This window comes from Petromyzon marinus, unplaced genomic scaffold (assembly GCF_048934315.1).
Source record: "Petromyzon marinus isolate PM22_M1 ecotype Great Lakes invasive population unplaced genomic scaffold, UKy_Petmar_22M1.pri1.0 PM_Scaffold_92, whole genome shotgun sequence".
Taxonomy (NCBI): Eukaryota; Metazoa; Chordata; class Hyperoartia; order Petromyzontiformes; family Petromyzontidae; genus Petromyzon; species Petromyzon marinus.
The window spans coordinates 15,001-27,133 of record NW_027423702.1 but is presented as its reverse complement, the minus strand read 5'-3'; the positions used below and the strand labels follow the sequence as shown (position 1 = coordinate 27,133).

The following is a 12,133-nucleotide window of genomic DNA, read 5'->3' as shown; positions in this document are numbered from 1 at the left end:
CTGGGGCTAGGCCTAGAGCCTGGGGCTAGGCCTAGAGCCTGGGGCTAGGCCTAGAAGCCTGGGGCTAGGCCTAGAGGCCTGGGGATAGGCCTAGAGTCTGGGGCTAGGCCTAGAGCCTGGGGCTAGGCCTGGGGCTAAGCCTAGAAGCCTTGGGCTAGGCCTGGAAGCCTGGGGGCTAGGCCAAGAGCCTGGGGCTAGGCCTAGAGCCTGGGGCTAGGCCTGGGGCTAAGCCTAGAAGCCTTGGGCTAGGCCTGGAAGCCTGGGGGCTAGGCCTGGAAGCCTGGGGCTAGGCCTGGGGCTAGGCCTGGGGCTAGGCCTAGAGTCTGGGGCTAGGCCTAGAAGCCTGGGGCTAGGCCTAGAGCCTGGGGCTAGGCCTAGAGCCTGGGGCTAGGCCTAGAAGCCTGGGGCTAGGCCTAGAGGCCTGGGGATAGGCCTAGAGTCTGGGGCTAGGCCTAGAGCCTGGGGCTAGGCCTGGGGCTAAGCCTAGAAGCCTTGGGCTAGGCCTGGAAGCCTGGGGGCTAGGCCAAGAGCCTGGGGCTAGGCCTAGAGCCTGGGGCTAGGCCTGGGGCTAAGCCTAGAAGCCTTGGGCTAGGCCTGGAAGCCTGGGGGCTAGGCCTGGAAGCCTGGGGGCTAGACCTAGAAGCCTGGGGCTAGGCCTGGGGCTAGGCCTAGAGCCTGGGGGCTAGGCCTGGAAGCCTGGGGTTAGGCCTGGGGCTAGGCCTGGGGCTAGGCCTAGAGCCTGGGGCTAGGCCTAGAAGCCTGGGGCTAGGCCTAGAGCCTGGGGCTAGGCCTAGAGCCTGGGGCTAGGCCTAGAAGCCTGGGGCTAGGCCTAGAGGCCTGGGACTAGGCCTAGAGCCTGGGGCTAGGCCTAGAGCCTGGGGGCTAGGCCAAGAGCCTGGGGCTAGGCCTAGAGCCTGGGGCTAGGCCTAGAGCCTGGAGCTAGGCCTAGAGCCTGGGGGCTAGGCCTAGAGCCTGGGGGCTAGGCCTAGAAGCCTGGGGGCTAGGCCTAGAAGCCTGGGGGCTAGGCCTAGACGCCGGGGGATAGGCCCGGAGCCTGGGGGCTAGGCCTAGAAGCCTGGGGCTAGGCCAAGAGCCGGGGGGATAGGCCAAGAGCCTGGGGGCTAGGCCAAGAGCTGAGGGGCGTGGCTGTGCGTAAGGGGCGTGGCTGAGTGAGGGGCGTGGCTGTGAGTAAGGGGCGTGGCTGAGGGGCGTGGCTGTGAAAGGCGTGGCTGAGGGGCGTGGCTGTTCGTGAGAGGCCTGGCTGTGAGTGAGGGACGTGGCTGAGGGGCGTGGCTGTGGCTGAGGAGCGTGGCTGTGAGTGAGGGGCGTTGCTGTGAGTGAGGGGCGTGGCTATGAGTAAGGGGCGTGGCTGTGAGTGAGGGGCGTGGCTGTGAGTGAGGGGCGTGGCTGTGAGTGAGGGGCGTGGCCGAGGGGCGTGGCTGTGAGGGGCGTGGCTGTGAATGAGGGGCGTGGCTGAGAGTTAGGGGCGTGGCTGTGAGTAAGGGGCGTGGCTGAGGGGCGTGGCTGTGAGTGAGGGGCGTGGCTGTGAGTGAGGGGCGTGGCTGTGAGGGGCGTGGCTGTGAGTGAGGGGCGTGGCTAAGGGGCGTGGCTGTGAGTGAGGGGCGTGGCTGAGGGGCGTGGCTGTGAGGGGCGTGGCTGTGAGTGAGGGGCGTGGCTGAGGGGCGTGGCTGAGGGGCGTGGCTGTGAGTGAGGGGCGTGGTTTTGAGTGAGGGGCGTGACTGTGAGTGAGGGGCGTGGCTGAGGGGCGTGGCTGAGGGGCGTGGCTGAGGGGCGTGGCTGAGGGGCGTGGCTGTGAAAGGCGTGGCTGAGGGGCGTGGCTGTGAGTGAGGGACGTGGCTGAGGGGCGTGGCTGTGAGTGAGGGGCGTGGCTGTGAGTGAGGGGCGTGGCTGTGAGTGATGGGCGTGGCTGTGAGTGAGGGGCGTGGCTGTGTGTGAGGGGCGTGGCTGTGAGTGAGGGGCGTGGCTGAGAGGCGTGGCTGTGAGTGAGGGGCGTGGCTGTGAGTAAGGGGCGTGGCTGTGAGTGAGGGGCGAGGCTATGAGTGAGGGGCGTGGCTGAGGGGCGTGGCTGTGAGTGAGGGGCGTGGCTGTGGGTAAGGGGCGTGGCTGAGGGGCGTGGCTGTGAGTTAGAGGCGTGGCTGTGAGTAAGGGGCGTGGCTGAGGGGCGTGGCTGTGAGTGAGGGGCGTGGCTGTGAGTGAGGGGCGTGGCTGAGAGGCGTGGCTGTGAGTGAGTGGCGTGGCTGAGGGACGTGGCTGTGAGTGAGGGGCGTGGCTGTGAGTGAGGGACGTGGCTGAGGGGCGTGGCAGAGGGGCGTGGCTGTGGCTGAGGGGCGTGGCTGTGAGTGAGGGGCGTGGCTGTGAGTGAGGGGCGTGGCTGAGGGGCGTGGCTGTGAGTAAGGGGCGTTGCTGAGGGGCGTGGCTGTGAGTAAGGGGCGTGGCTGTGAGTGAGGGGCGTGGCTGTGAGTGAGGGGCATGGCTGTGAGTTGGGGGCGTGGCTGTGAGTGAGGAGCGTGGCTGTGGGGCGTGGCTGTGAGTAAGGGGCGTGGCTGTGAGTGAGGGGCGTGGCTGTGAGTGAGGGGCGTGGCTGAGGGGCGTGGCTGTGAGTAAGGAGCGTGGCTGTGAGTGAGGGGCGTGGCTGTGAGTGAGGGGCGTGGCTGAGGGGCGTGGCTGAGGGGCGTGGCTGTGAGTTGGGGGCGTGGCTGTGAGTGAGGGGCGTGGCTGAGGGGCGTGGCTGTGAGTTGGGGGCGTGGCTGTGAGTGAGGAGCGTGGCTGAGCGGCGTGGCTGTGAGTAAGGGGCGTGGCTGTGAGTGAGGGGCGTGGCTGTGGCTGAGGGGCGTGGCTGTGAGTGAGGGGCGTGGCCGTGAGTGAGGGGCGTGGCTGTGAGTGAGAGGCGTGGCTGAGGGGCGTGGCTGTGAGTAAGGGGCGTGGCTGTGAGTGAGGGGCGTGGCTGTGGCTGAGGGGCGTGGCTGTGAGTTGGGGGCGTGGCTGTGAGTAAGGGACGTGGCTGTGAGTGAGGGGCGTGGCTGTGGCTGAGGGGCGTGGCTGTGAGTTGGGGGCGTGGCTGTGAGTAAGGGACGTGGCTGTGAGTGAGGGGCGTGGCTGAGGGGCATGGCTGTGAGTAAGGGGCATGGCTGTGAGTGAGGGGCGTGGCTGTGGCTGAGGGGCGTGGCTGTGAGTTGGGGGCGTGGCTGTGAGTAAGGGACGTGGCTGTGAGTGAGGGGCGTGGCTGTGGCTGAGGGGCGTGGCTGTGAGTTGGGGGCGTGGCTGTGAGTGAGGGGCGTGGCTGTGAGTAAGGGACGTGGCTGTGAGTGAGGGGCGTGGCTGTGAGTTGGGGGCGTGGCTGTGAGTGAGGGGCATGGCTGTGAGTGAGGGGCGTGGCTGTGAGTGAGGGGCGTGGCTGTGGCTGAGGGGCGTGACTGTGAGTGAAGGGACGTGGCTGTCGCTGAGGGGCGTGGCTGTGAGTTGGGGGCGTGGCTGTGAGTTGGGGGCGTGGCTGTGAGTGAGGGGCGTGGCTGTGAGTGAGGGGCGTGGCTCCCACCTGTCTGAGTGTCTCTGGGGACTTCTCCGCCGCCGCTGCCGTCTCCGTGGGCGTCCGAGACGCCTCGGTGCCCCGCGCCGTTGCCAGGGCGACCGGCTTGGCCGCCCGGTGCCTGGGCCAATCAGAGAGCAGGGAGAGACGTTAGTCGGCCAATCAGAGAGAGACGTTAGTCAGCCAATCAGAGAGAGACGTTAGTCAGCCAATCAGAGAGCAGACAGAGACGTTAGTCAGCCAATCAGAGAGAGACGTTAGTCATTTAATCAGAGAGCAGGGAGAGACGTTAGTCAGCCAATCAGGGAGCAGGGAGAGACGTTAGTCAGCCAATCAGGGAGAGACGTTAGTCAGCCAATCAGAGAGCAGGGAGAGACGTTAGTCAGCCAATCAGAGAGCAGGAAGAGACGTTAGTCAGCCAATCAGGGAGAGGCGTTAGTCAGCCAATCAGAGAGCAGGGAGAGACGTAGTCAGCCAATCAGGGGGCAGGGAGAGACGTTAGTCGGCCAATCAGAGAGCAGGGAGAGACGTTAGTCAGCCAATCAGAGAGCAGGGAGAGACGTTAGTCAGCCAATCAGAGCGCAGGGAGAGACGTTAGTCAGCCAATCAGAGAGCAGGGAGAGATGTTAGTCGGCCAATCAGAGAGCAGGGAGAGACGTTAGTCAGCCAATCAGAGAGCAGGGAGAGACGTTAGTCAGCCAATCAGAGCGCAGGGAGAGACGTTAGTCAGCCAATCAGAGAGCAGGGAGAGACGTTAGTCAGCCAATCAGAGAGCAGGGAGAGACGTTAGTCAGCCAATCAGAGAGCAGGGAGAGACGTTAGTCAGCCAATCAGGAAGCAGGGAGAGACGTTAGTCAGCCAATCAGGGAGAGACGTTAGTTAGCCAATCAGAGAGCAGGGAGAGACGTTAGTCAGCCAATCAGAGAGCAGAGAGAGACGTTAGTCAGCCAATCAGAGAGCAGGGAGAGACGTTAGTCATCCAATCAGGGAGAGACGTTAGTCAGCCAATCAGAGAGCAGAGAGAGACGTTAGTCAGCCAATCAGGGAGAGACGTAGTCAGCCAATCAGAGAGCAGGGAGAGACGTTAGTCAGCCAATCAGGGAGCAGGGAGAGACGTTAGTCAGCCAATCAGGGAGAGACGTTAGTCAGCCAATCAGAGAGCAGGGAGAGACGTTAGTCAGCCAATCAGAGAGCAGGAAGAGACGTTAGTCAGCCAATCAGGGAGAGGCGTTAGTCAGCCAATCAGAGCGCAGGGAGAGACGTTAGTCAGCCAATCAGAGAGCAGGGAGAGACGTTAGTCGGCCAATCAGAGAGCAGGGAGAGACGTTAGTCAGCCAATCAGAGCGCAGGGAGAGACGTTAGTCAGCCAATTAGAGAGCAGGGAGAGACGTTAGTCAGCCAATCAGAGAGCAGGGAGAGACGTTAGTCAGCCAATCAGAGAGCAGGGAGAGACGTTAGTCAGCCAATCAGAGAGCAGGGAGAGACGTTAGTCATCCAGTCAGGGAGAGACGTTAGTCAGCCAATCAGAGAGCAGGGAGAGACGTTAGTCATCCAGTCAGGGAGAGACGTTAGTCAGCCAATCAGAGAGCAGGGAGAGACGTTAGTCAGCCAATCAGAGAGAGACGTTAGTCAGCCAATCAGAGAGCAGGGAGAGACGTTAGTCAGCCAATCAGGGAGCAGGGAGAGACGTTAGTCAGCCAATCAGGGAGAGACGTTAGTCAGCCAATCAGAGAGCAGGGAGAGACGTTAGTCAGCCAATCAGAGAGCAGAGAGAGACGTTAGTCAGCCAATCAGAGAGCAGGGAGAGACGTTAGTCAGCCAATCAGGGAGAGACGTTAGTCAGCCAATCAGAGAGCAGGGAGAAACGTAGTCAGCCAATCAGAGCGTGGCAGATAGACGTAGTGAGCCAATCAGAGAGCAGCATGAGATAGAAGCCGCCCAATCAGATTGCAAGGAAAGAGAGAGAGAGAGGTACACATCTATCCAATCAGCGCAGAGATACAGCTGGCCAATCAGAGTACAGGGGGTTAAATACAGCCAGCCAATCAGATCGCAGTGAGAGAGGCAGCAGGCGGCCAATGGGAGTGCAGCAAGAGAGGCCCGAGATGACCAATCACAGCACAGAGACGCAGGCAGCCAATCAGAGCGCAGCGAGAGGGAGAGAGGCAATCGGCCAATCAGCAACAAGCACCACAACTCGTTGCCATGGTTACCGGATGGGTGCTGTGGAGGCGCCCGTATCCATGGGCAACGTGAGGAGGATCGGCTCGTAGTCACGGCAACCATCCTCCACCGCACGGAGCCAACGCTCACCCTGGGGTGAGGAGGGTGAGTGGGTGGGTGAGTGAGTGGGTGAGTAGTTGAGTAGGTGAGTGGGTGAGTGAGTGAGTGAGTGGGTGAGTGAGTAGTTGAGTGGGTGAGTGGGTGAGTGAGTGAGCGAGTGGGTGAGTGAGTGGGTGAGTGAGTGGGTGAGTGGTTGAGTGAGTGAGTGGGTGAGTGAGTGAGTGGGTGAGTGAGTGGGTGAGTGAGTGGGTGAGTGGGTGAGTGAGTGAGTGAGTGGGTGAGTGAGTGGGTGAGTGAGTGGGTGAGTGGGTGAGTGAGTGAGTGGGTGAGTGAGTGGGTGGGTGAGTGGGTGAGTGAGTGGGTGAGTGAGTGGGTGAGTGGGTGAGTGAGTGAGTGAGTGGGTGAGTGGGTGAGTGGGTGAGTGAGTGAGTGGGTGAGTGAGTGGGTGAGTGAGTGAGTGAGTGGGTGGGTGAGTGGGTGAGTGAGTGGGTGAGTGAGTGGGTGAGTGGGTGAGTGGGTGAGTGAGTGGGTGAGTGGGTGAGTGGGTGAGTGAGTGAGTGGGTGAGTGAGTGGGTGAGTGAGTGAGTGAGTGGGTGAGTGAGTGAGTGGGTGAGTGAGTGGGTGAGTGAGTGGGTGGGTGAGTGGAAGGGTGAGTGAGTGAGTGATTGAGTGGATGAGTGGGTGAGTGATTGGGTGAGTGAGTGGGAGGGTGAGTGAGTGGTGAGTGAGTGGTGAGTGAGTGACTGACTGACTGAGTGACTGACTGACTGAGTGACTGAGTGACTGACTGAGTGACTGACTGAGTGACTGACTGAGTGAGTGAGTGGCTGACTGAGTGACTGACTGAGTGACTGAGTGACTGACTGAGTGACTGAGTGACTGACTGAGTGACTGAGTGACAGACTGACTGAGTGACTGAGTGACTGACTGAGTGACTGAGTGACTGACTGAGTGACTGAGTGACTGACTGAGTGACTGAGTGACAGAGTGACTGACTGACTGAGTGACTGACTGAGTGACTGACTGAGTGACTGAGTGACTAACTGAGTGACTGACTGACTGAGTGACTGACTGAGTGACTGACTGAGAGACTGACTGACTGAGTGAGTGACTGACTGAGTGACTGACTGAGTGCCTGACTGACTGACTGAGTGACTGACTGAGTGACTGACTGAGTGACTGACTAACTGACTAACTGACTGACTGACTGACTAACTGACTAACTGACTGACTGAGTGACCGACTGACTAATTGACTGACTGACTGAGTGACTGACTAACTGACTGACTGACTAATTGACTGACTGACTGAGTGACTGACTAACTGACTAACTGACTAACTAACTGACTGACTAACTAACTAACTAACTGACTGACTAACTGACTGACTGACTGACTAACTGACTGACTGACTGACTGAGTGACTGACTCACCTTAACAGACACCCTCATGGCCATGATGAACCTCTTGGGGTGGGGAGAATGCTCCTCCAGGTATCCCATCTGAAGGAGGCGTCGCCCTAGCAACAGCCACCACTCGTTGCCACGGTGACGGCCGCAGCCTCTCAGCGGTGACGACGCCAAGGCGACCGGGGCCCTGCGCACTCGCTGGCGGTCACGTGACCAGTCACGTGACTAGTCATGTGACTAGGTGTGTCACCAGTCACGTGACTAGGCGTGTCACTAGGTGTGTCACTAGGCACGTGACTAGTCATGTGACTAGTGACACGCCTAGTCACGTGACCAGTCACGTGACTAGTCATGTGACTAGGTGTGTCACTAGGCACGTGACTAGTCATGTGACTAGTGACACGCCTAGTCACGTGACCAGTCACGTGACTAGGCGTGTCACTAGGCGTGTCACTAGGCGTGTCACTAGTCATGTGACCAGTCGTGTCACCAGTCACGTGACTAGGCATGTCACTAGTCATGTGACTAGGCGTGTCACTAGTCATGTGACTAGGCGTGTCACTAGGCGTGTCACTAGGCGTGTCGCTAGTCATGTGACCAGTCGTGTCACCAGTCACGTGACTAGGCATGTCACTAGTCATGTGACTAGGCGTGTCGCTAGTCACGTGACTAGTCACGTGACTAGTCATGTGACTAGTCGTGTCACTAGTCATGTGACTAGGCGTGTCACTAGTCATGTGACTAGGCGTGTCACTAGTCACGTGACTAGGCGTGTCACTAGTCATGTGACTAGGCGTGTCGCTAGTCACGTGACTAGTCATGTGACTAGGCGTGTCACTAGTCATGTGACTAGGCGTGTCGCTAGTCATGTGACCAGTCACGTGACTAGGCGTGTCACTAGTCACGTCACTAGTCATGTGACTAGGCGTGTCGCTAGTCACGTGACCAGTCACGTGACTAGGCGTGTCACTAGTCATGTGACCAGTCGTGTCACCAGTCACGTGACTAGGCGTGTCACTAGGCGTGTCACTAGTCATGTGACCAGTCGTGTCACCAGTCACGTGACTAGGCGTGTCACTAGTCATGTGACCAGTCACGTGACTAGTCATGTGACTAGGTGTGTCACTAGGCACGTGACTAGGCGTGTCACTAGTCACGTGACTAGGCGTGTCACTAGGCGTGTCACTAGTCACGTGACTAGTGACACGCCTAGTGACACGCCTAGTCACGTGACCAGTCACGTGACTAGGCGTGTCGCTAGGCACGTGACTAGGCGTGTCACTAGTCACGTGACCAGTCACGTGACTAGGCGTGTCACTAGGCGTGTCACTAGTCACGTGACTAGTGACACGCCTAGTCACGTGACCAGTCACGTGACTAGGCGTGTCGCTAGGCACGTGACTAGGCGTGTCACTAGTCACGTGACCAGTCACGTGACTAGGCGTGTCACTAGGCGTGTCACTAGTCACGTGACTAGTGACACGCCTAGTCACGTGACCAGTCACGTGACTAGGCGTGTCACTAGGCGTGTCACTAGTCACGTGACTAGTGACACGCCTAGTCACGTGACTAGGCGTGTCGCCAGTCATGTCACTAGACGTGTCAGTAGACGTGTCACTAGTCACGTGACTAGTGACACGCCTAGTCACGTGACCAGTCACGTGACTAGGCGTGTCACTAGGCGTGTCACTAGTCACGTGACTAGTGACACGCCTAGTCACGTGACTAGGCGTGTCGCTAGTCATGTCACTAGACGTGTCACTAGACGTGTCACTAGTCACGTGACTAGTCGTGTCACTAGTCGTGTCACTAGTCATGTGACTAGTCACGTGACTAGTCATGTGACTAGGCGTGTCACTAGTCACGTGACTAGTCATGTGACTAGGCGTGTCGCTAGTCATGTGACAAGGTGTGTCACTAGTCACGTGACTAGTCACGTGACTAGTCACTAGTGACTAGTGACTAGTCACTCTACTAGTCACTTACAGACCCACGAAGTATCCTGGCTGTGGCCCTCAGCCCCCACTAGACACTAGTCACTAGTGACTAGTCACTAGTGACTAGTCACTAGTGTCGCTAGTCACTTACAGACCCACGAAGTATCCTGGCTGTGGCCCTCAGCCCCCACTAGTCACTAGTGACTAGTGACTAGTCACTAGTGACTAGTCACTAGTTACTAGTCACTAGTCACTAGTGATTAGTAACTAGTGTCTAGTCACTAGTCACTCTACTAGTCACTTACAGACCCACGAAGTATCCTGGCTGTCGCCCTCAGCCCCCACTAGTCACTAGTGACTAGTTACTAGTCACTAGTGACTAGTAACTAGTGACTAGTTACTAGTCACTAGTCACTAGTGTCGCTAGTCACTTACAGACCCACGAAGTATCCTGGCTGTGGCCCTCAGCCCCCACTAGACACTAGACACTAGTCACTAGTGACTAGTGTCTAGTCACTAGTTACTAGTCACTAGTGACTAGTCACTAGTCACTAGTCACTCTACTAGTCACTTACAGACCCACGAAGTATCCTGGCTGTGGCCCTCAGCCCCCACTAGTCACTAGTCACTAGTTACTAGTGACTAGTGACTAGTCACTAGTTACTAGTCACTAGTGACTAGTCACTAGTCACTAGTCACTCTACTAGTCACTTACAGACCCACGAAGTATCCTGGCTGTGGCCCTCAGCCCCCACTAGTCACTAGTTACTAGTGACTAGTGACTAGTCACTAGTTACTAGTCACTAGTGACTAGTCACTAGTAACTAGTCACTACTGACTAGTGAGTAGTCACTTACAGACCCACGAAGTATCCTGGCTGTCGCCCTCAGCCCCCACTAGACACTAGACACTAGTGAGTAGTCACTAGTCACTAGTGACTAGTGTCTAGTCACTAGTGACTAGTCACTAGTGACTAGTCACTAGTGTCTAGTCACTAGTGACTAGTAACTAGTGTCTAGTGACTAGTCACTAGTGACTAGACACTAGTGACTAGTCACTAGTGTCTAGTCACTACTGACTAGTGTCTAGTCACTTACAGACCCACGAAGTATCCTGGCTGTCGCCCTCAGCCCCCACTAGACACTAGTCACTAGTGAGTAGTCACTAGTCACTAGTGACTAGTGTCTAGTCACTAGTGACTAGTGTCTAGTGAGTAGTCACTTACAGACCCACGAAGTATCCTGGCTGTCGCCCTCAGCCCCCACTAGACACTAGACACTAGTCACTAGTGACTAGTGTCTAGTCACTAGTTACTAGTCACTAGTGACTAGTCACTAGTCACTAGTCACTCTACTAGTCACTTACAGACCCACGAAGTATCCTGGCTGTGGCCCTCAGCCCCCACTAGTCACTAGTCACTAGTTACTAGTGACTAGTGACTAGTCACTAGTTACTAGTCACTAGTGACTAGTCACTAGTCACTAGTCACTCTACTAGTCACTTACAGACCCACGAAGTATCCTGGCTGTGGCCCTCAGCCCCCACTAGTCACTAGTTACTAGTGACTAGTGACTAGTCACTAGTTACTAGTCACTAGTGACTAGTCACTAGTAACTAGTCACTACTGACTAGTGAGTAGTCACTTACAGACCCACGAAGTATCCTGGCTGTCGCCCTCAGCCCCCACTAGACACTAGACACTAGTGAGTAGTCACTAGTCACTAGTGACTAGTGTCTAGTCACTAGTGACTAGTCACTAGTGACTAGTCACTAGTGACTAGTAACTAGTGTCTAGTGACTAGTCACTAGTGACTAGTGTCTAGTCACTAGTGACTAGTAACTAGTGTCTAGTGACTAGTCACTAGTGACTAGACACTAGTGACTAGTCACTAGTGTCTAGTCACTACTGACTAGTGTCTAGTCACTTACAGACCCACGAAGTATCCTGGCTGTCGCCCTCAGCCCCCACTAGACACTAGTCACTAGTGAGTAGTCACTAGTCACTAGTGACTAGTGTCTAGTCACTAGTGACTAGTGTCTAGTGAGTAGTCACTTACAGACCCACGAAGTATCCTGGCTGTCGCCCTCAGCCCCCACTAGACACTAGTGAGTAGTCACTAGTGACTAGTGTCTAGTCACTAGTGACTAGTAACTAGTGTCTAGTAACTAGTCACTAGTCACTAGTGTCTAGTCACTAGTGACTAGTAACTAGTGTCTAGTGACTAGTCACTAGTGACTAGACACTAGTGACTAGTCACTAGTGTCTAGTGACTAGTGACTAGTATCTAGTCACTTACAGACCCACGAAGTATCCTGGCTGTGGCCCTCAGCCCCCACTAGATACTAGTGAGTAGTCACTAGTGACTAGTGTCTAGTCACTAGTGACTAGTCACTAGTGACTAGTCACTAGTCACTAGTCACTCTACTAGTCACTTACAGACCCACGAAGTATCCTGGCTGTCGCCCTCAGCCCCCACTAGTCACTAGACACTAGTCACTAGTGACTAGTGTCTAGTCACTAGTGACTAGTGACTAGTGTGTAGTCACTTACAGACCCACGAAGTATCCTGGCTGTCGCCCTCAGCCCCCACTAGACACTAGACACTAGTGAGTAGTCACTAGTCACTAGTGACTAGTCACTAGTCACTAGTCACTAGTCACTAGTGACTAGTGACTAGTGACTAGTCACTAGTGACTAGTGACTAGTGTCTAGTCACTAGTCACTACTGACTAGTGAGTAGTCACTTACAGACCCACGAAGTATCCTGGCTGTTGCCCTCAGCCCCCACTAGTCACTAGTCACTAGACACTAGTCACTAGTAACTAGTGACTAGTGTCTAGTGACTAGTGACTAGTCACTAGTGTCTAGTGAGTAGTCACTTACAGACCCACGAAGTATCCTGGCTGTGGCCCTCAGCCCCCACTAGACACTAGTGACTACTCACTAGTCACTAGACA

At 56.5% G+C, this 12,133-nt stretch overlaps 2 protein-coding genes across 2 annotated transcripts in view; both read right to left on the bottom strand.

Annotated features, from left to right (window-relative positions):
• Positions 1 to 12,133, bottom strand: part of LOC142923944 (bifunctional 3'-5' exonuclease/ATP-dependent helicase WRN-like) — a 264,891-nt gene that overhangs the window by 238,694 nt on the left and 14,064 nt on the right. Inside the window, exons 5-7 of the mRNA XM_076064964.1 lie at positions 7,263 to 7,436; positions 5,761 to 5,861; positions 3,557 to 3,668 (exon numbers count right to left, since the gene is read on the bottom strand). Coding sequence (XP_075921079.1) covers positions 3,557 to 3,668; positions 5,761 to 5,861; positions 7,263 to 7,436 — 387 coding nt within the window. The remainder of the gene's footprint in view (positions 1 to 3,556; positions 3,669 to 5,760; positions 5,862 to 7,262; positions 7,437 to 12,133) is intronic.
• On the bottom strand, positions 887 to 3,550 carry LOC142923943 (uncharacterized; the record flags this gene model as incomplete). The annotated part of the gene is made up of 1 exon (XM_076064963.1): positions 887 to 3,550. A coding segment is annotated over one exon (2,070 nt), but the record flags the coding sequence as incomplete, so codon positions are not given.